General features: G+C 45.9%; 1 protein-coding gene across 1 annotated transcript; it reads left to right on the top strand.

Moving 5' to 3' along the window:
• Positions 1-2,549: 2,549 nt before the first annotated feature.
• Positions 2,550-20,153, top strand: LOC138493353 (phospholipase A2, minor isoenzyme-like). The gene is made up of 4 exons (XM_069620409.1): positions 2,550-2,583; positions 5,163-5,325; positions 10,048-10,175; positions 19,862-20,153. The coding sequence occupies exons 1-4, from the start codon at positions 2,550-2,552 to the stop codon at positions 19,981-19,983; spliced, it is 447 nt and encodes a 148-aa protein (XP_069476510.1). The 3' UTR covers positions 19,984-20,153.
• The last annotated feature ends 2,548 nt before the right edge of the window (positions 20,154-22,701 follow it).

The following is a 22,701-nucleotide window of genomic DNA, read 5'->3' as shown; positions in this document are numbered from 1 at the left end:
TGTATAATTGGTATAGTAAGCCTATCTTAATGAACCAATCCTGGGTACCCACCACAATATCCTGTATGCGTGAGCTTATAACCAAAGTGCTTTGCAACAGAAAAGGTAAAGGGGTGAAAACATGTAATACTAAGTCCCACCCATCTTCCTGTCTGTTGTGGATCAAAGGGTCTCTCTGGTTAATGGAGCTCTCTGTCATTCCCGATTAAAGCAGCAGGTCTGCCTTGAAGCTGCAGCGAGACCAGACTCTGCTGCTCCAGCAAACAACATTCATACCTTATGAATGGTGTCCCCTGCGAGGTGAACTACTGTAAACACACAGTCCCAGACATGACAGTTCACTCTCCATCGATACTCAGGGTGGGAGCTGACTTCAGGTTGACACAGTTTCATATGAAAGGTTGTTGGGGTTCCCTGTTTCCTTTGTTATCCTTAGCAGCCAGGCCCCATGTGGCCCTGTTTGAAGTACAGTCTATTAGTATGTTAATTATGTTAATCACTGTCACCAGCTTCAAGGCCCAACAAAAGCACAGGGCGGATCCATGGAGCCTTTGCCAGTTAATAAGGCAGGCCATGACAGGGGAAGGTTTCGTCCTCCCCCTTCTGGAGATGCAACGTATACTCTTCCTGTCATATCCCAACTAAATATGTCAGGGGGACTGCGTCTGTAGGCTGTGTCCACCCAGACTACACAGTTCTATGTGTATGTCGTGCGGTGAGCATATAAAAATGTGTGTGGATTAGCTCCACACATTTTCCAGAGGTGGATCTACTATCATTCACTTTAATTTGAAATTTCAAGAAAGCTCAGGTGAGCGCACACCCCCATACGGATGGTCGAATTCTTGGTCCTCCCCCTTCTGGAGCTGCATCGTATACTCCTCTGTCATATCCCAACTAAATATGTCAGGGGGACTGCGCCTGTAGTCTATGTGCACACAGACTACACGGTTCTATGTGTATGTCGTGCGGTGAGCATAGGAAAATGTGTGTGGATTAGCCCCACACATTTTCCGGAGGTGGATCTACCATCATTCACATTAATTTAAAATTTCAAAAAGGCTCAGGTGAGCGCACACCCACAATAGGATGGTCGAATTCCTCACACCTGCCCAAACAAATATTGTGTGTTTTCACCCACCTTGGTGACACAAAAGGTTGAGAGCGATGATAAACACATATATCAGAGAGTAACACAATATAGCATAACAAACAAATCGTAAAGTGGCTTGGCATAACTGCATAGAATGCCATATCATATCAGATTCCAGCTTGTGAGCTTCGGGTTACTCTTAGACCCATACAGTAGATGCATGCACCTCTCACATTATTTTACTAGCTTAACCTTAAAATCAGTGGCCACAGGAAATGTGTGCCTGTCGACTGGCAGATGCATAGACAGGTTGCTAGGAAATCATTATTGAGGTCCTCTAGGCCAATCAGACTGTTTTCAGTGCAGTCAATAACTACTGGTATTGACTGCATTCTGAAAATTCTGTCTTCAAAAGCAGACAGAAAAACAACAATGCAATTTCCAGTCTTATTGCAACGAGACACTTATTTCTGGGAGGAATTTTCTTTCACGGAATGACCTTTGGCGCCCATGATAACGACCCCTCCCTTGGTCTTTAAGGCTATATTATTGTGCCCTTAATGTCTTTTATCAGCTCCTGCTTTAGAAGGGTGCTCCATGGTCAGTCGTGCTATATCTTGACTGGACATAGACTTGTGGAACAATCTTTACATCTTCCTTGCACCAGTCTCAGTTACTGCATCCTTTGGGGATTAAGAGAACATGAAAGCCCAATCTGTTCTGAGTGGCCAATTTGTTAACTTCTGCCTCTTACAAGCTGCAGAAGTATCAAGAACTCTATGGGGCAGATTCTAAAAAATGAACTCGAATGAATGGAGGCGATTTTTTCATATGCAATCATTTCAGAAATTGCCACATTCCTGGGGGGCTGCAATGGCCTGCCACCTTGAATACAATATATTTAAGGCTCCCGCAGCAAACGTGGAACAGCAGTTACACATTTAAAAAAAAGCATCTAGCCGTGTCTGCTGCACACAGCCAGAGGCCTTTGTGGACCTGGTCGCACCTTTGATTGGCACAAGTGATGAGATGCGCGAAAAAGTGATGAGATGCGCGAAAAAAAGGTTTGCGAACCTGGCGCTCTACAATCATTGGAATTGATCAGTCATCAGATTAAAAGTATCAACAGTGCATTAACTCCCCTTAAAGGCAGAACTCCACTGATGGAGTGGTCCGTGATAGTTTATTCCAAGAAATAGTCATTCCTCTCAGTGAAAGGCTCCATGTGTTCAACATTCCGCAAAGCCATAGATTTTCCCATATGGTGAAGGTCAGACCCGCGTGGAAAGCAAGGGAACGATAGTGCAGGTCAGGCGAGCAGTGGAAACCCGCAGCCGTCACTATTATCTCTTTCCAGAGGGAAGGTCAGGCAAGGTCAGGCCCGGGAATAAATACCCAGCGGCCAAACCCCATATTTACAGAGTTCTCTCCTGGAACCAACCCACTCGCCAACACCATGAAGCTGCTCCTGATCGCCCTTCTCCTGACAGGTAACTACCCCTGGCTGTACTCCTTACACAGGGTCCTTCATATTTTAAGTCCCATTTCTAATTCACTCAACTCTCCTCTGTGCCACCTGGACTTTCACGCCTCACTGTAAGTGTCAGACTATTATGCAACTGTATGTAAAAAGGACGAGCATACTCGTCCTTGGCACTTAAGGGGCCTCATTGAAGAAAGTGCTTCAGGGACACAGGTTGGGGGCCAGGTACTATCTGACTCTGGGTCGCTTGCAACCAGAGGCTGCAAGTGAGTGGGCCACAGATTAAAATACCTCTGGTTCACTAAGGTGGCCATTTTAGCTCATTGGACAGTCTCATCAGCTAGGTCCCCTTTAATTCCATGGTGGAGTCACGTCAGGGCTGGGAGGGACCGGGTGGGGGGCAGTTCATGACAGAGTGACATTGGGTGGGGCACACAAACAGTCCTGCCAAGGAGGTATTCAAGGCACAGTGGTCCATTCTCGCCAGAGTTGATGCTCTTAGAGCTCGTGGCAACGTTTATTAGGGAGGGTCTCTTTTAGATTATAGCATAGTCAAGTGAACAGGGTCTCTTTCAAGCAAGGGCACACTCTCATTAGGGAGGTGTTCTTATGCCATATCACAGTCTCATAGGGGTAGTTTGACTCCCCAGGGCGTGGGTCATAGCTCATGGCACAGTCTCCTGGGGATAGGTTGACTCTCCAAGGCTATGCTCTTAGCTCATGGCACAGTCTCACAGGGAGTCTCACAGACTCCCCAGGGCGAGGTTCTTAGCACATTGCACAGTCTCATAAGGGTAGGTAGGCTGACTCCCCAGGGCGAGGTTCCTAGCTGGTGGCACCTTCTCCTAAGGGTAGGCTGACTCCCCAGGGCGAGGTTCCTACCTACGAGGTTCCTAGCTGGTGGCACAGTCTCCTAGGGGTAGGCTGACTCCCCAGGGCGAGGTTCCTAACTGGTGGCACAGTCTCATAAGGGTAGGCTGACTCCCCAGGGAGAGGTTCCTAGCTGGTGGCACAGTCTCCTAAGAGTAGGCTGACTCCCCAGGGCGAGGTTCCTAGCTGGTGGCACAGTCTCCTAAGGGTAGGCTGACTCCCCAGGGCGAGGTTCCTAGCTGGTGGCACAGTCTCCTAAGAGTAGGCTGACTCCCCAGGGCGAGGTTCCTAGCTGGTGGCACCGTCTCCTAAGAGTAGGCTGACTCCCCAGGGCGAGGTTCCTAGCTGCTGGCACCGTCTCCTAAGAGTAGGCTGACTCCCCAGGGCGAGGTTCCTAGCTGGTGGCACCGTCTCATAGGGGTAGGCTGACTCCCCAGGGCGAGGTTCCTAGCTGGTGGCACCGTCTCATAAGGGTAGGCTGACTCCCCAGGGCGAGGTTCCTAGCTGGTGGCACAGTCTCCTAGGGGTAGGCTGACTCCCCAGGGCGAGGTTCCTAGCTGGTGGCGCCGTCTCCTAGGGGTAGGCTGACTCCCCAGGGCGAGGTTCCTAGCTGGTGGCGCCGTCTCATAAGGGTAGGCTGACTCCCCAGGGCGAGGTTCCTAGCTGGTGGCGCCGTCTCATAAGGGTAGGCTGACTCCCCAGGGCGAGGTTCCTAGCTGGTGGCACAGTCTCCTAGGGGTAGGCTGACTCCCCAGGGCGAGGTTCCTAGCTGGTGGCACAGTCTCCTAGGGGTAGGCTGACTCCCCAGGGCGAGGTTCCTAGCTGGTGGCACCGTCTCATAGGGGTAAGCTGGCTGATACGACGTCCTTTCATCACAGGATGTTTTTTCGCGGGTTTATTTACCGCGATTTCTTTGCTGAAAAAATATCCCACAATGACATGACATGGAACCAAGCTGGCTCCCCAGGGTGAGGTTCTTAACTTTTGGTGCAGTCTCATAGGGGTAGGCTGACTCTATTCTTAGCCCATGGCACAGTCTCCTAGGGGTAGGCGGACTCTATTCTTAGCTCATAGCACAGTCTCCTAGGGGTAGGCGGACTCTATTCTTAGCTCATAGCACAGTCTCCTAGGGGTAGGCGGACTCTATTCTTAGCTCATAGCACAGTCTCCTCGGGGTAGGCTGACTCTATTCTTAACTCATGGCACAGTCTCATACGGGTAGGCTGACATGGCAATGTGCTTAGCTCATGGCACAGGATGGGCCTGGCTCTCCTCGTGTGAGTATTTGGGCTTTGGATGTGTAGGTTCAGTAAACAACCCACCAGTAGTAAACCCTACTGTTTAAATGCAAATGCAAACTGAAACCAAGAACACCACTGAGCAGTTCGAGGATAACACTTGTCAAATGCGGAAAAAATCCATATGAATACTAATGAATGAGCTAGAAACGATTTGCTATTGGTCGCCTGGAATTACCAACCTGGGTAAACTTTGTTATAGGGAAATGTGTAAGCTCTTTGGGAGTTGTGTGCTTCTAAAATACTATTACGGCTGGGACTGAGTCGGTCACATCTTTACAATCTCCCAATTTCCCCTAAAAGTGTCCCACCACTGCCATGGACCTGGCCTGCTAGGCCGCGAGACCCCTGGTCTTGCTTTCTTCCTGCCTCTGATAGCCACAGCATACCTGACGTGGAGTCTCTTCTTCCTCTGCAGTGGCTGCTGCTCACTGGTCCACCCCGGACATCAAGGCTCTGTGGCAGTTCCGGGCCATGATAAAGTGTGCCATCCCAACCAGTGACCCTCTGCTGGACTACAACGACTACGGCTGCTACTGTGGCAAGGGAGGCAGCGGGACCCCGCTCGACACCCTGGACAGGTGAGTGAACCACCTCTGAGTTTATGGCGCATTACAGCCAGCCGGTCCTCATCTTGCCACACCCTCACTTGGTTGAACCAATCTCACCACCCTGGTTAATCACTTCACTATCTTGTACTCACCTGCAACACAAATACCAGCTCGAAGGTAGCAATCTAACCCTCAGGCCTCCCAGATGATCCACCAAGACCTAAAAGTACCTTTTAAAAGTGAAAAGAGATTAGGGTTGAATCTGAACTCACACATCTAACCGTCAAGCATTGACCCTACCTGCTCCTGTAGCCCTGTCAATCTTTTATATTGATAACTGACTGAAAGTGGCGTCCGGGAACTCAGGAAGCAACTATTTGTTATGTTTCTGCTGTTGTCACTCAGTTTGGCCCTATAAGGGTTGTCATAAACCCTTACATTCGGTGTCACATGCTTACAGCTGTGTAGGTAAGAGCCGCAAAGTTCAGAACACTATAGTACAAAGCTCTTCTCTTCTCTTCTCTTCTCTTCTCTTCTCTTCTCTTCTCTTCTCTTCTCTTCTCTTCTCTTCTCTTCTCTTCTCTTCCCCTCTCTTCTCTTTTCTCTTCTCCTCTCTTCTCTTCCCTCCTCACCTTTCTGCATTGCTCTTTTTCTCTTTCTTGCTCTCACTATCTTTTTGTCTCACTCCCACTTTCTCTTTCTTGCTCTCAGGTTCTCTTTTGTGTCAATTTCTCTCTCCCTCTCACTTTCTCTTTTTTTCTCTCTCGCCCTCACTTTCTTACTTTCTCTCACACTTCCTATTTCTCCTTCTTGTTTTCTCTTTCGCTCTCTCTCAATTTCTCTTTCTCTCTCTATTTTAATTTCTCTCTCGCCTTCCCTCTTCCACACCCTCTCCATTTAGACTTAGAATGTGGCAGAATTGTGAAACTGCAATTCTGGGTGGGTCTGGAGAACCTGGAGAAGATGTACACAAAGGTGTCTTTCACTCTTTTCCATGTGCTGACATGCCTCAAATACGGCTTCCCTGCTAGTGAACCGTGCTCCTTTTAGTGACCAATGGAACAAACCATGGTTTAGTAACTGTTATTTGAATTTCCCAGCCTGAACAAAATAATCATGCTTTGGGTATAATTTCTTCAGATTTGGAGAAACTGCCATTAAGGGATGTTATATTGCTGGGATCTCTTGTCCCGTGTTTTTTATGGTTGAGTATAGTGCTTCCGTCTTTACAAGACATCAGTGTAAAGGGCCCCTTCTTATGCGTGTAAAAGAAGATTACAAAATAACCATTGTTTTTCCCAAATGCCTTGCGATCCAGCGTTTACCATCCCACTGGTTCAGCCATGTTGAAAGTTATAATACTGATTCTAGCCTTCCCGTCCAGATTGTCAAAATATCCTCAAATGTACAGATTGTCAAAATATCCTGCCGACCCTACCTGTCTGACAAACTATCGCCCAATCTCTATCCCTTCTTTCCTGGGCAACCCCTGGAAAATCTGGCCATCTCCCAGGTTACTCTCCACACTGAATCTGTTGGTTGTCTCTATGACCATCAGTCTGGCTTCAGAGCAGCCAGAGTCACGGTAACTGCTCTCCTGAGCACCTGTGAAGATCTGCTCTCTAATCTTGATTCTAGCCTTCCTTCTGACCCCATCCTCCTTGACCTTTCCTTTGCTTTTGACATGGTCATTCACGCCATCCTGATCAATCGACTCTGTGAAAACCTGGGCATCACAGATCAGGCCCTGGAGTGGTTGACCTCCTTCCTCCTGGACTGACCCTCCCAGGTCCAACTTGGGTCCTTTCTCTCTGCCACCTCTCTCTCCACATGTGCTGTTCCCCATGGCTCTAACCTCTCACCCTAGCTTTCCAATGTCTACCTGGCCTCTTTGGCCCAATCTCTGCCTTCTCCTCTAACTTTCAATGTTATGCGGATGACACTTAGCTCACTTTCAGACTCCCCTCAGACTCCCATCCTCTCTCGCTCATTCCGGACTGTCTATCTGTGATTCAGGATTGGTGGTCTGCAACGATTTCTGCATTAATGCCAGCAAGACGGAGATCCTTCTCACTGGTAGCCCTACTCCTACTTTCCCTCCCTCACACTCTGGCCACCCTCCTTGGGCCTTTTTCTTTGCCTTCCTGTGAGGCAAAAACCTTGCTGTCATCTTCGATTCCACTCTCTCCTTCTCTCCTCACATCACATACCTTGCCAAGAAGGCCCACTACCAGCTGCACCTCCTCAGAGGTATTCTTCCTTTTCTCACTCTCCCCCAGAAGCTTACTGTCTCCAGAGCCCTGGTTCTCTCTAGGCTGGACAACTGCAACCGCCTCTTTCTCTGTCTGCCTTCCACTACTTTCCGCCCTTTGCAACTAATCTAGAACAGGACTGCAAGACTTATCCATGACCTGAAGCCCAGGGACTGTATCTCTCCAGCCCTGAAATCTCTCCACTGGCTCCCAGTGGCTGCAAGGATCAAGTTCAAGACCCTCTGCATCATCCACAAAGCTTTATGGGACCGTGGCCTGTATTACATCCAACTCTCTCTTCCAAAATACCTTCCTTCTCGTGCCCTTTGCTCAGCTACCTCCAACTCTCTAAGTGCCAGACACTTCTCCAGACAGAGAGTGGGGGGTAGTTCTTTCTCCTCTACAGGCGCCTCCTTCTGGAATGATATCCCTGCCCCGCTCAAACTTGAGCTGGACCAGTGAAGTTCCAGAAGCCTCTCAAGACCTTCCTTGTCTAGTCTGATTTCTCTCTGTCTCTCCCCTGCTGACCTACCTGTTTGCTGCACCGACAGGTTGATTGGCTACCACCAGAGTCTCACTGGGTACCAGGCTCTTCCATGATCAGTCTCCCCTGCTTTGCCCCCAGGCTTACTGTGCAGGTAGGGGCTGTAGCTGTAACCTCTACAGCCCCTTGCATCCTTGCACTTATCCAGAGCCGTGCTGCCCTGGCAGCGCTCACTCAGAGCAATGCTGCCTTGATTGCACTTCCCCTTTTTCCCTCTCTCTGGCACTTCCCATGCACTTTTTTGCGCTGTCCCACTTGCATGATCTGAATGACACAAGGCCTAGTAAGATCATTTGTCTTGTCCTGCCTCTGTCCCCCACCCTTGTCTTGTCGCACCTAAAAACACTTGTGTACAGGCACGTTTTAAATGACATATCATACCATATCATTGTATTTGCACCACAGGTGGATATTTCCTTAGAATGGTGAGTTGCCACATAGCCATTGTTTTTCAAAGTCTCCCATTAACATATTTGCCAAACCCTGTGCAAAAGATGCACCCATTTCTGTACCCTTGTCTGTAAGTAAAAATCCCCACTACTCCCGTGCAGCATGCATATTGCTAATTCAACAAAATTGTGGGGATGGGTTGTGTGTTCACAGAATGCGTCAGTTGCATTATTGTTGCTTCTCGTTTAATAATGGTGTATAATGCATTAATATCAAAATACACTCAGAGATCAGATTGTGTGTTAAATTCCAAATTTTCCATGATGTTGATGACATTGCGTGAGTCAAAGAGAAAACATTTAGGACCTCATTCCAGGTATTGGGGTCCGGCACCCTTTCCGGACCACCATACTACAATGATGCCGGTAGGTGCCACGGATCCCCCAGCAGGCCAGACCTGCCGGCTTTTTTCAGGTCCCTACCGGCATGGTTGTCACAAAAGCTAGCAACGGTGCCGGTGCTTCCGTGTCCCCATTTCCATGGAGTCCAATCAGACTCCATGAAAATGCGGAGTAACCATTGCCGCCTCCCCTGTCATATTCTGGTGGCACCGGGATATCAGGCGGTAGTACTGCTGTTACGCGGTTGCCGGAAACCCACCGCCTACCGGTGGGTTTTCCAGCAACCCCAAAATGAAGGCCCTAATCTTCTTGGCTAAGGGTTGGAGAATCTGATAATACGTTTACTGATTTTGTACAAGCACTCAACTATAGCCAGCATCCTGGATGGCTGATAAAGTGCCTATGAAGGTTTGGAGCCACAAAGAATGCAGTAGTTTGTGGGTCTTTCACATCAAGATAATCATGCTTATTTTGGGGGGCACACTCCTCACTATGTTCCTGGTTTAAAATGTCCCATGCTAGGGTGTGTGTTTCATGTTAGTGGTAGCTAGGCAGGTTTGGATAATGCTCTATGTTATTATTACGGTCATGTGCTATTTCATATGTGGGATACATTCACTACCGCAATGTCACCCATTTTACTTTCAGGTTCAATAAATAATACTTGATTCGATATATGTTCCATCAAAGCTTTCTGTTCTACTTTGTTCAGATTGTGAGATTGATAAATAGAAATCGTATGCAGGTTTTGTTAACATTTAGTAGGAATTCTCTTGAAAGTGTGTACCACAGCTGGCATGTTTGTTCCAAAGTGATAGAGGTGGACCTAGACATGAAATTGGTGTTCATTTCTTCTCGTACCTCATTATGTGTATAAGAAAATAGTTTCAATTTTATTGTATGAAAAAATATATGCAATTCTATTTTGTTTACGTTATGGTGTATAATTGAATAGATACAATTTATGTTGCTGCCTTTATTTGTCTGTTGATATATGCCATTCAACTTCACGCTGCCTGTATTTGTCAATACATGTCAATACATGTCCTCCTTTGACAATATCATACTGTTAGTATGTGTCTGCATGTGTCAATAACACCATGAGTCCACCTCAGCATCACACAGTCCCCTTATTGGGTTGCATGTTTCTGTCCTTCTCTTCCAGATGTTGCTATGTCCATGACGACTGCTATGGACAAGCAATGAACCATCCCGACTGTAACTGGGTCTTTGACAACCCCTACACCGAGAGCTACAGCCACACGTGCTCTGGGACCAGCATCACCTGCAGCAGTATGTACAGCAGTCGCCTTTTTGCATGTCTTTTCCGTTGGCAGTGTTTCTACGCCATCCTTTGTTCAGCCTATTCACATAACTTCCTCAGTCACTGCTCCACCTCCCACTAGTGGGTTGGGTCTGAGTACTTGCATTACCACAGCATGGAAAAACAGGGCTGTATGGCATTTTCATCATGATTACAACCAACAAGAGGGTTCAGATAGCCAATGGACAATGTAGTTAATAACCATGACCATATAGCAAAAATGGAAGTGGCAGGAAAGGTTTGATGTGTTTCCGACCTTCAAATTACTTTTTTCTAAGTGAAAGAGCTCCTTATTCCAGAGCGAAGGGGCAAGTGTTGAGAGTGCACCACCTCCTTTAGACCTGCACAAACTCCCAAGACAGACAGAAGACCCATATGGGTCTTGGTAGACAAACGAGAACATTTATCAGCCACAGACTTTCTCTAGCTTCATCCAGCATAACTGGCCTGAGCAAGGGCGTTGAAGCTCACTGCAGACCTCTGGGTTACATTCTGCTCCTCTGAAGTGGGCGCCACATGATTACAGCACACAGCAGTATGTGACTGAGGGGGACACATTCTTCACTCATCGAAATAAGAGTCATAGGATCAACGACACAGCTGGGACCCAATTAAATATACACCAATCAGAAACTCACAAGTGCATATCTTCCAATCAGAATAGAGTCACACTAATCTATAGGGAAGTGTGGAAAATTCTATACAAGCTGTGGTCCTGCTGAGTTGCTAGTAGGGCTATGACAGAGGCAGAGGCCAGACAAGCCGCTCTCTGGTGGAAATTCCAATTGGCCACTTTCACCTTGGTCCAGTTGCTGGCAGATGGATTTCTCAACATCTTCTGAACTGCCATAGAGGCAATTCCAGTTGATTTCAGGTGCATTGTTAGGACTGGTGTTTGGCTTCTAATGGTGTCTGTTGGGTTGAGTTGGTGTATTAGTTCATCAGTAGAGTTTGGATGGTCTTTTCCACTGAAACTATGTGTGCAGCGTTCGTGACCTGACCCACTTTGGTCATTTTTTGAGGACATTGACCACCTTCTTGGGCACATCCTACCTAGTCCTACTCCACTTATCTTACTTGGAGACTTTAATCTCCATCCCTCCTCTACTCATTCTGCTTCTCATTTTCTAGCCATACTTGATTCACGTCTGCTCTCTTCACTTCCTACTCCTCCCACTCATACTTCTGGTTCCACTCTTAACTTGATTTTTATTTCCTCATGTACTGCTTCTTCTATATGTGCTCTACCTGTCCACTTATCTGACCATTCCTTACTTTCTGCTTCGTTGCTCCCACTCACTTCTCCCAGTATCTCCAGTTCTTCCTCATCCAATACATTCTTTAGGCGTGACTTACGCAACTTTAATTCCTCGCTCTTCTATGATACCTGTATTAACTCTCTTCTGTCTCTCACAAACTTTTCTGCTCTCTCTGTGTCCGCTCTTTCATCTCTTGCTTCTAGTCTTGATCAACTTTATCCTCTTTCTTCTTTTCAGCCCACTCTCAAACCTGGCCAACCATAGCTTTCTCCCCATCTCTGTTCTCTGCGCTGTTTTCTTTGTCGCCTCGAAAGGCGATGGCGAGGCGATGGCACAAACTCTGTTCTCCCGTTAATCATGCCACTTATTTTTCTTATCATACTCTTTATGTCACCTGTATTAACTCTGCTAAACGCACTTATTTCTCTGACCTTCTCCATACTCAATCTACTCACCCTCGGCGTCTCTTTCAAACACTAACTCGGCTTCTTTTCTCCTGCTTTACCTGATCCTTCTATTAATTCATCCTTATCAGCATCTGATCTCGCAGCAAATTTCTTTTCTTCTAAAGTTCACTCCTTACGTCAGGATATTCTATTGTCACCCTCTTATAACTCCTCTCCTTCCCTATTCCCTGCTCCTTCCAACACTGTCTCTAACTTCGCCCCTGTTTCTGATTCTGAGGTGGCTCTCCTCTCCTCTTGTCTAACGCTCACCCCACTGATGCCCCTACTAACTCTATTCCTTCTTCACTCATTCCCAAAATCTATCTGCTTTTGGTACCCTTTCTTACCTCTTTATTCAATATCTGTCTCTCCACTACTACCTCCCCCTCTGCTTTCAAACATGCTATCATTATTCCTATCCTAAAAAAAACCTACAGCTAATCCCCTTCTTGTCTCAAACCTTCATCCTATATCTCTCTTACACTTTTTATCTAAACTCCTTGAGTGTCTTGTTTACTCAAATATCTCCACATTCGTGTCTGGTCTATCTCTTCTTCTTCCCACTCATGTCTCTTTTCTCGCGTGGATTTCCTCTTACTTTTCCAATCGCACATTCGCTGTCTCCTGGGGTCGTAACACCTCTTCACTTTTTCCTCTGGATCATGGTGTTCCCCAAGGCTCAGTTCTTGGCCTGTTTCTATTTTCTTTATATACTTCTTTCCTTGCTCCTATAATCTCTTCTTTTGGACAATCACACCACTTCTATGCTGATGATACTCAGCTCTTTCTATCCTTCTCCTCTTTTATGCCTGACATTCACTCTACTCTCTCAATTTGCCTTTCTGCAGTTAAATCCTGGATGGCTCCCATTCTTTAACTCTGAACGCCGGAAAGACTGAAGTCTTATTCTTTCCCGCTAACACTCTCCTACCACAGTCTCCTCCCCATTTATTTCTTTTCATCCCTCCTGTCTGTCTCCTCTGCTGCCCGTAATCTTGGTCTCTACTTCGATTCTAACCTTTGCTTTGCTCATCATATCTCTCTCACATCCTGTACCTGTTGATTTCATCTCTACAACATTTGCAGAGTCTGACCTTTTCTCACTTTCCATGCCACACATCTTCTTATCTCATCGTTAATCTTTTCTCGACTTTTCCATTGTTCTGTCAGGTTCTTTGGTCTTCCTCACTCATGCTTTGCTCCTCTTAAATCTATCATTCGTCTTTTTGTTCACTCTGTCTTCTCTCTCATCGTGACTCGATTTCTTCTTCTCTCACCTCACTTGGTTGGTTGTCTTTCTACTCTCAGGTTAAATACAATTTTCTTTGCCTAGTTTTTAAATCTCTTTATGGACTTGACCCTGACTATCTTGCATCTCTTCTCTCATTCTACTCTCCTTCTGGTTCTCTCCGTTCCTCGGCTCTTTTTAGACTGACCGTTCCCTGTCCTCCTTGCGCTCAATCCCGCTTTCATTTGTTAAAGCTCCTTGCCCCTCTTCACTGGAACATGCTCCCTCTGTCTCTTCGTTCTATTACTTCTTACTCTTTGTTCCATTCCTCCTTAAAAACTCACCTTCTTCAGTACCCTGATTGGTTCTTACTGGCTGTAGCTGAACCATGATTTACACCATTGATTTTTTTTTTTAGTTTTGTTTTATTTGACTTGATTCAATTTACAAAAGAAATTTTTGCAAGAAAAATAGACATTTTCCCTCCTTATCTACTTTTAATTGTATGTTCCAACCCAAAGATAAATATCGACAATGAGCGAAGGAAAAAAGAAAGAGAGATTCCTTGACACCAGACTGGTTGTGGTCGTGGGTGACCTAACGATGGAATGGTCCATCGCCCTTCCAGTCTGAGTGTAAATAGGATAGGCAGGGGTCTCCAACTGGTCTCATTCCTAGATTTCAAGTTTCAAGTTCATGAAAAATTGTGAGACCGCAATCACATAAGAGGTGTTGTCTCCCTCTATTAGTTTATTCCACCAGTCCTCTTCTCCACATATAGTCGACTCCTTGAATATGTGGCCAAGGTGTCTACTTCTCAGGTCCATCAAATTTGTACATGCCAATAGTAGATGTCTCAGTGTCTCAATTTGATTTGTTTTTTTACAGTAACGACAGCTGTTATCCAATGAAATTTTTCTTATCCCTCTGATTTCATTTGTTAGCAAAAGGTTCACTCTGAAGCGCATAAACGTGTTTCTTAGACGTCTGTTTGGGAACTTTTTTTAGATAGTTTGACATATCATTTATGCCCCTTGTTGTAGGCGGCTGGTGGTTTATTAATTTGCTTCGGTTTTCCAGAGATGTTGTCTGAATCCAGTCTCGTTCCCACAGTTTATGTTTAACTTTATCTGGATTTTGTATCAGTTCTTCCTCCGAGCTATCTATCTCGTCCAAAGTTTTTTGATTTTCTATCTCCCAGTTCGTCAGAAGGTTACTTCTATGATCTTCAAGTTCAGCACAGATAATAGTAGCTACATTTGGACATTTGCTGATTTTAATCTTTCTGTATAGCATTATTGTATTTCTTACCACCATCGACTCTGATGATTGTAGTCCCAATTCTTGGCGTATGGTTGAAACAGGCGTCAATGCTGGTAGGTTCAATGTGCTTCGCCAAAAGAGCCCTTCAATACGCTTCCAGAATTTTCGCCGGATCATCAGCATTGCATCTGCTCCGTATATTAGGGATGGTACCACTTTTCCCTTATAGAATTGTATCAAGGGAATTATTGTACATTTACAGAATCTTCCGTCTATCATTTTAGCCTGAGTGGCCAACTTATTTGTTTTTTCCAAGAGATGTTCTTACATTGGGCACTCTTGTTTGTTATTGCTAAGGATTACCCCTAGGTACTTAAATTCTTTCACCTCTTCGATCTTCTCGCCTTCCAAAGTCCAACTGAAGTTATCAGTGCGTGGGTTATGTTTTTCCATGATCATGACTTTGGTTTTAGTTTTATTAATTTCCAAATTGTTCTTCTTTATATAAGCTGCCAACTCATTTAGTTAGTGCTGAAGTCCAATAGGTGTAAAATCCAATAAAATAAGATCGTCTGCGTAGAGTAATCTGGATATCTTAGATCTTCCTACTGTGGGTGGAAATGAGTGGATCTCTAGTTCTCCATCTTTGATATCCCAGAGGTATGAATTAAATAGCGTTGGGGCAAGAAGGCACCCTTGCTTTACTCCTCTGGCCGTGGTGATTTGTTCTGAAAGGCACCCTGATTGGTTTAGACGTATTCTAATAGAGGTCTTTTGTCCGCCTTTGGTTACGCTTATTTTTTCATTTTCAAAAAGCGGATATGTTAATTGTTCCCTTGTTTGTAATTTAAAATGTTCTGACTCAGAGTTCTCATTTTGTGATTTATGTTTTTGCGTCTCGGTTTGAGGCTCTCTTCTTCCTACATTCTCTGCTGATGTTGTACTTAGCCCATCTTTTTCCAAGGTCAAAACCACACACCCATTTGTAGGCTGTTTCTTAATTGGTCCCTTCAGTTTTACCCCTTGTTGGTTTCGTACTTTAGTTTGGGGGGCTTTCTTGAGTTGTTCTCTGAGATTTAGAAGGGGGATGTCGCTCTCTTCTGTCATTTGTGGTTCACCCGGCTGGTCTCCTAGCTCTCGATCCAGTTAATTTCTGACTTCTTTTAGTGTGACCTCCGTCTGAGTAGCGATTGAGTTGTTTTTCAGGTTGCACCGCAACGTTTCTATGTTAGTTTGTTGGCCACAATCTCTGTTTATTACATTATCAGGAGCATGAGGTTTTCCCCCCTTAATTCCATAGCCGTAATAAAAACTTCAACATAGGTCATCTTCGTGTGGAGCATTGCTACCAAGGTTAGTTGGTCCTTTAAAGTATCATGTATGGACTCATACAATTTACAAAATGGGCTCATTGCGATATTTATTGCTGACATTATAGCAAAAATGTCAGGTTTTTTTATTGTTGGTTCCTTCTCATTGTCGGTGGTCACCGTTGAGGATCTTCTATTTCGCTTTGGTGTACTATTCTCATTATTCTCTGTCCAGTTCAAAGATCTTCTATTTTGTGGGGGGGATCTTGTGTAAGGACCTGGCGTGGGGCTATGGACAAAATCGTTAGCCCTTACAGATTTTTCCCTTTGGAGTTCCTCTTCTGTAGTTGTTATTTTTTCTAAAATGTTATCTTGTTTTTTCCTCCCAGATCCACCCTCCAGTGACAGATCCCTTGGGTTAATTCTCACTTGAGGTATGATTTTGTCTTTTGTTGAAGTTGAAATGACCTTTTCGGCAGCTGGGGTCTCCTGTAGAGGATCCCTTATGAGGATCTCACTCCCCCTCGGGGCAATTTCGTCTATTATCCCCACACTGGGCTCCTTCGTTGTGTGTTGGTCCATCTCATTAATACTGTCGAGTGCGATGACTCCCTTAGATGTGCAGGAGCTCCCTTTGGCCGGTGGTTTCTGTTTCACCGTAGAACAATCGCTCCGATCTTCATGTGTTTTCTCAATTTGTATGTTATTTTGGGATAGCAGGTTAATAGCGGGCGACACCCCCTGAAATTCTGGATCTTTGAAGTATCGAATTCCTGGTTTTAAGGTGGCTCGAGGGGAGGCTCTTCTCATCCCTGACCATACAAACCTTGACTCTTGCATACTGTCTTTTGTTTGGGAAATATCTCCCTCCAGTAACTCAGCGTCTGATAGTTCCTCCCTTTGGCCTTGTGATTCCATCGATGTTTTTTTGAAAAATCTGGCTACTGAGTTTACAGAGTGCTTGTTAGCTTTTAATCTGAATTTGGCTTTCCTCACCGTTCTTTTAGGTTGTAACCCTAAAGTGTTTTCCTGAGATGGTTTCTCCTTCTCTATTGATGATTTTGATTGGCTTTCTCTTTGTTTTTGAACTGATTTTTTTGAGATATTGTTTGATGACGGTTTCCTTGGTGTTGTACCCTCCTCACTCTCGTTGGGTACGTTATGTACTTGCGGTAAGCCAATATTCTCGGAATTATTGTCACTTAGGGGGTCCTCCTTTCCTTTGTTTACTGAGTCCTCCTTATGTGGCTCTTGTTGTTGGGTATTTATTTCTGAGACAGCTTTGTCGCAAATGGTAATTGTGTTTGTACTTTTTGAGTCGTCTGTTGTTTTTTTCCCTTCGTTACATGTAGGTGAGGGAACATAGTTTTGGGCTTGACTGTCACCCGAGTCCTCCCTCAATTCTACAGACAGCGTTTCCGTTACTGAAACCTCCCTTGTGTTCACACTTTCTTCTAAAAACAAATCATCCGTTGTCGTCACAGTGTCCGGATTCTTCAGGTCAGAACATGACCTCGGCGAGTGGATCTCTATGACAATGTCAATTCGGGAGTTTGTGCTCACTTTTCGCAATTTGGGTCCGTTGCTCTCCCTGGCAGGATTCCTCGGACTCGTCCCCTCCTACTAGACCCCCGTTCGCAGGTGAGTCAGCAGTAACACCGGAAGCGGGCCGAATGACTTCTCTCCCTCCGGCGTCCGCACAGTGTTTCGCTAGCCTCTCCCTCAGCGCAAACACCTCTCCCTCGTCCGCTGCTCTCGCGACCTTCTCCGTGGCTTTCTTGTCTGTTTCCCCCTCACTTCCCCCCTCCTCCTCCACTCCCTCTCCTGTGGGCTTCTCCTCCGCTTCTCCGCCCAGACGGAGACGCGAGGGCTGCGACGCCACAGACTCGGCCAAAGTTCCGCTTTGAGCCCCCTCCTCCTCCACAGCCCTGTCCGACAGGTAAGCCGTACGATGTTTCACTATCGCGGCGGGTGCAGGGAGGCATGGGGGTACTTGTCCAAAGGTGGGGGAATCAGATTGTTTCTCTTTATCGAGAATCTCCCATTGATTTTGCGGGGGAGATAATTGGGGGTTGGGCAACGCCCTCACACGAGTGCTCTCAGCATTAAGAGTCATATTTGAACATTTAGGGTCCTGCAGGCTCCTACCTTGAAGTTCCTGTGGTATCGCCGCTGTTGTGGAGGTCATTGGGGCCGGACGCCGTTGGCGAGCAGGTTTTTTCAGAGGGCTCCTCAGGTCCAACACTGAGTCCTCGCGGCTCGATCGACTGCTTCGCAGGGACTGCCCCGACTCCTCCATGGGGTCCAGGAAGGTGTCCAGGAAGTCAAGGGAGGTCAAGGGAAGCCTCCGCTCCCCGTGCCTCCACGGACTGCCACAGACTGCTTCCAACCTCAGCTTCCAAACTCCCCGTCCGCGGACTGAGGTGGATTTTGTAGAGTGGGTCCTCCCACTGACACAGCACAGTAAAGATAGAGAGCAGACTGCCACAGACTGCTTCCAACCTCAGCTTCCAAACTCCGTGTCCGCTCCGCGGACTGAGGTGGGTTTTGTAGAGTGGGTCCTCCCACTGACACAGCACAGTAAAGATAGAGAGCAGACTGCCACAGACTGCTTCCAACCTCAGCTTCCAAACTCTGAGTCCGCTCCGCGGACTGAGGTGGGTTTTGTAGAGTGGGTCCTCCCACTGACACAGCACAGTAAAGATAGAGAGCAGACTGCCACAGACTGCTTCCAACCTCAGCTTCCAAACTCTGCGTCCGCTCCGCGGACTGAGGTGGGTTTTGTAGAGTGGGTCCTCCCACTGACACAGCACAGTAAAGATAGAGAGCAGACTGCCACAGACTGCTTCCAACCTCAACTTCCAAACTCTGTGTCCGCTCCGTGGACTGAGGTGGATTTTGTAGAGTGGGTCCTCCCACTGACACAGCACAGTAAAGATAGAGCGCAAACTGCCACAGACTGCTTCCAACCTCAGCTTCCAAACTCCGCTTGATTTTATGTACTGTTGATCTCCTATGTAAAGCACTTTGGAAAAAGGCACTATATACAGAACAATAAAAATACAAACACTACTAATAGGTTTTAGTGTCTCATTAGATTTTAGTGTGTTGATGTAAAGATCAGAAAAGAAGAAGGGGTTGTGTGCACTAATACGGCTTCCTCATGGAGATTGAAGAGTGAACTGTTTGACAGCACTGGTGAGAGTGTGGATAGAGTCTGAAAGCATAAGGGAGCTGTGTTTTTACAAGCAAGAGACACACCACACATAGACAGATGTGAGGGACACAGAGACACACACCAAAGCAGGTACAAATGGGGCAAGAATGTGCAGGAGTGCAGGGGACATGATGTACTTGGTAGTGGTTGAGTTGAGGTGACCCAACCGAGAGATGTTTGTGTTCAGTGGATGCTGGAAGGAAGTCATGGGCGCACAGCTTCAAATGTTGGTATGAATCCATGCCTAGACCGAGCTGGAAGGTTCAAGTTCTAGACTGAGATGGAGGGTTAAAGTTCCGGCCAATACCAAATGCCTGGAACAATCAGGGACACGACCATCAAAAAGCTTGAAGCATTGCTGTAGCCATGGCATCACGCCTCTGAAGATGAAGGTTGGTCGGGTGGAAACTAGTGGTGTAGATTACTGAGGACACGGACTGCTAGGCGTTTATCAGTTATATAAGGTCTTCATAGGGTCTGTTTGGCATAGCATGGACATTAGGGCTCAGCAAAGGTCCAGGTAGTAGAATTCATTTGAATTGACTCAAAGAAGGGTCCATGGACAGGGTCGTAGTTGAGAAGAGGCTCTGCTAGGCTCTGAGCATCATTCAGGCTGAAGGCTAAACCAAGTACAAGGTAGTATGATGTTGCTAGTAAAAGAACAACATTTGTAAGTTATAATCAAGTTAATGAAGAAATATACTGAGGTTGTTGGGGTAAAGTTGAGGCGCAGCACTTAGGCAACAGGGAAGGGGAGTCTGGAACATGGTGTTGCATATTGAACAATGTCAAAAGCCCATATGCTGTGCTTGGATCCAGTGGAAACGATTTACAACTGGTAAATTGTATATTTCCCCAGGGCTGAATCTCTCTTTTGTGATCCTGTGCCCCTCAGCTCTCCCCCATCTCAGCTCCTCATCTTCTTTCCACAGGTAAAAACAACCCTTGTGAGGCATTTATCTGTGAGTGCGACCGCGCTGCCGCCATCTGCTTCTCCAAAGCTGGCTACAACCCCGAATACAAGAACGTGGACACGAAGAAATACTGCCAGTAAAGGTCACCACAGAGCACAATCTGCCCAACAAAAATACCTGGGCGCCATAGTAAGATTAACAACATTTCCAGAGCAAGGATAATGCAAGACCAACCATGATACATACAGAAGCAGGAGGTGGAGCACTTTCCAACATGGTGCCTGTGCTCACCCTCCTGTTTCAAGTGCCTTTATGGGACAACCGACATTTTATTAGCTTTTTCTGATGAATGATCCTCGTGGTCTGTCCATGTAGCAAAACAAAATAACCAAGGACAGCTCATGAAGCCGTAAATCCTCTCTTTAACTTATCTGTCTTCGATCATTTAATAAACATGTTTTGAAAAACGATGTCATGTGTACTCATCTCTGTTCAGGTGATCATGAACACCATTGCTGTGCAATAATTAGTGACTTTCCACAGCTAGAGGTCCATTGTAGGCAAGGTTGTTTGTTTGTTTGTTTATTGATTTGATCATGCGCACCGAGCCCTTGAGCAGCTGGGCGCAGCATTACAGGAATTCTCAAAGCTTAGCTACAATGCCTGTCACAATTTAGTGCATACATGTAGTTACAATGTGAAATACATAAAATAATACATCAAACAGTACAGTCATTTGATACAATGTGGATACAGTGAGTGAGGTGGAATAGATATTGGCTATTCCTAGAGCATGGAGGGAGTATGTCGGATAAAAGTTAGACTAGCAGGACGTAGGTTAGTAAAAGCCTGTGGTTACAGCTATGAGTAGGAAGATAAGTAAGTCACCGTAGTGCTGTCAGGTGCTTTGACAAGGTTGTCAGAGTGAAGAGGTTAAAGGTCGTTAGAGCGAAGCCATTTGAGGACATTGGTTCTGAATCTAGTGTAAGGTAAGGGCGTCTAAGGTCAATAGGGAGTGTATTCCATGCTTGAGCAGCTTTAACTAGGAAGCTAGTTCCTCCCGCCGTAGTGAGTTTAAATCTGGGGATGTCAAGCAGGAAGGTATTGGCAGAGCTCAGAGGTCGGGAGGTGAATTTCCTGGTGATTTTCTCCGATAGGTAGGGGGGTGCTAGAGTGTTGAGACATTTAGAGGTGAGAGATATAGTTTTGAGGAGGATTCTGTCCTTTATTTGTAGCCAATAGGCCTCTTTCCTGAATTTAGAGATGTGCTCTCTATGAGGGATGTTCAGAGCTGCTCTTAGAGCGTTGTTTTGCAATCTTTGGAGTTTGTCAGTGACATACTTGTTGGCTCCTGAGTACAGGGCATTGCAATAGTCTAGTCTAGACATGATAAGTGCATTGGCCAAGGTGATGCAACTGGCATTGGATAGGAATGGTCTGGCAGCTCTGATCAATTTACAGGTGTAGGTTGTAGTGGAGGAGAGGGAGCTAACTGACTTTTTTAGGTTAGGAGAGGATTCCAGGTAGAATCCTAGAGTTTTGACCTCAGGCATAACCTTAATGATATTGTTGTCAATGTTGAAAGATATATAGTTTGGGGTTAGTTTTTTTAGTTTGAAGTCAAATCTGAGGAGTAGGATCTCAGTTTTGTCGTCATTCAGGCAGAGGCCGTGGGTTGCCATCCATGCCTGAATGAGGATGTATATTTTATTCACCAAGGACAGGTCTTCTTCATAGTTGCCAAAAGGGGTATGAGGATCTGAGTGTCATCTGCGTAATTAGTGTAGGTGACACCCAATCTATCCAACTTGTCAAATAGTGGCTTGGTGAAGATGTTATACATGGTGGGTGATACACAGGATCCCTGTGGGACTCCCCATGTTATTTGGATAGGATCAGCGCAAGAGGAGGTAGAGAAGAATCTGATAGTTTGGTTGGCTAAAAAGGATTGAACCCAAGCTATGGCTTGTCCTGTGAAGTTGGCAGCAAGTGTTAGGTGGCTACATAGAACTGCATGGTTCACCAAGTCAAAAGCTGCTGATAAGTCCAGCAGTATCAGCAGGGAGGTTTTGCCATTGTCTTTTAGCTCCTCAATTTTAGTCTTAAGGTCTAGCAGGGCTGTTTCGGTGCCATGGAGAGGGCGGAATCCTGATTGTTGTGAGCCTAACAAATGATTTGTTTCGAGGTAGTCCTGAATTTGTAGGTAGGCTACTTTGTCAATAATTTTGAGTAGGAAGGGTACAGTGGTGATGGGTCTTTAGTTAGTGGGTATTGAAGGGTCAAGAGTTTGTTTTTTCAGTAAAGGGAGGACCCAGGATTCTTTCAAGTTGGTAGGTACAGTGTTTGATTTAAAGGTGGAGTTGTTAAGCTTTGAGATGAAAGGGCCTAAGTCTCTAGCCGGATCCTTTATTATTTGCGCTGGGCAATTGTCACCCTTGCAATTGGAAGGTTTCAGGGAGAGAATGACCTTTTCAGTATTGACGATTGAGATGGATTTGAAACTAAATGGTGTAATAGTATTATGCTCAGTGGACGGTGGTAGTAGTTGGTCAGCGATGGGCAGAGAGCCTTTTTTTTTAGTTATTGTGAGTTGAAGGGAGGATATTTTATTTGATAAGGCGTTCTGTATATTAGTACACCATATCTTGTCCTTTGGGACAGTGTCAGCTGGTTGTATGGGGGATTCCATTTCACGGAGGATGGAGAAGAGTTCTTTCGTGTTTGATTGGGCCTTTGTGATTCTGTCATCAAATAAGTTTTTTTGTGTTGATGATTTCTTTCTTGTAATGTTTAGATAGTTGGGCTAATTTGGCTTTATTGTTGTCAGTAGGTGAGTTGCGCCAGATAGTTTGTAACTT

The sequence above is a fragment of the Ambystoma mexicanum genome, chromosome 10 (assembly GCF_040938575.1).
Source record: "Ambystoma mexicanum isolate Mex_15411 chromosome 10, UKY_AmexF1_1, whole genome shotgun sequence".
Classification (NCBI taxonomy): Eukaryota; Metazoa; Chordata; class Amphibia; order Caudata; family Ambystomatidae; genus Ambystoma; species Ambystoma mexicanum.
The sequence above is the reverse complement of the archived record's forward strand: the minus strand, read 5'-3'. Positions and strand labels throughout refer to the sequence as shown.

Excerpts from the sequence above, each read along its gene's own strand:
- LOC138493353 (XM_069620409.1), top strand. The coding sequence starts at position 2,550 with ATGAAGCTGCTCCTGATCGCCCTTCTCCTGACAG. Across the intron at positions 5,326-10,047 it reads CCGCTCGACACCCTGGACAG|ATGTTGCTATGTCCATGACG; the intron begins GTGAGTGAACCA and ends CTTCTCTTCCAG. Across the intron at positions 10,176-19,861 it reads GACCAGCATCACCTGCAGCA|GTAAAAACAACCCTTGTGAG; the intron begins GTATGTACAGCA and ends TTCTTTCCACAG.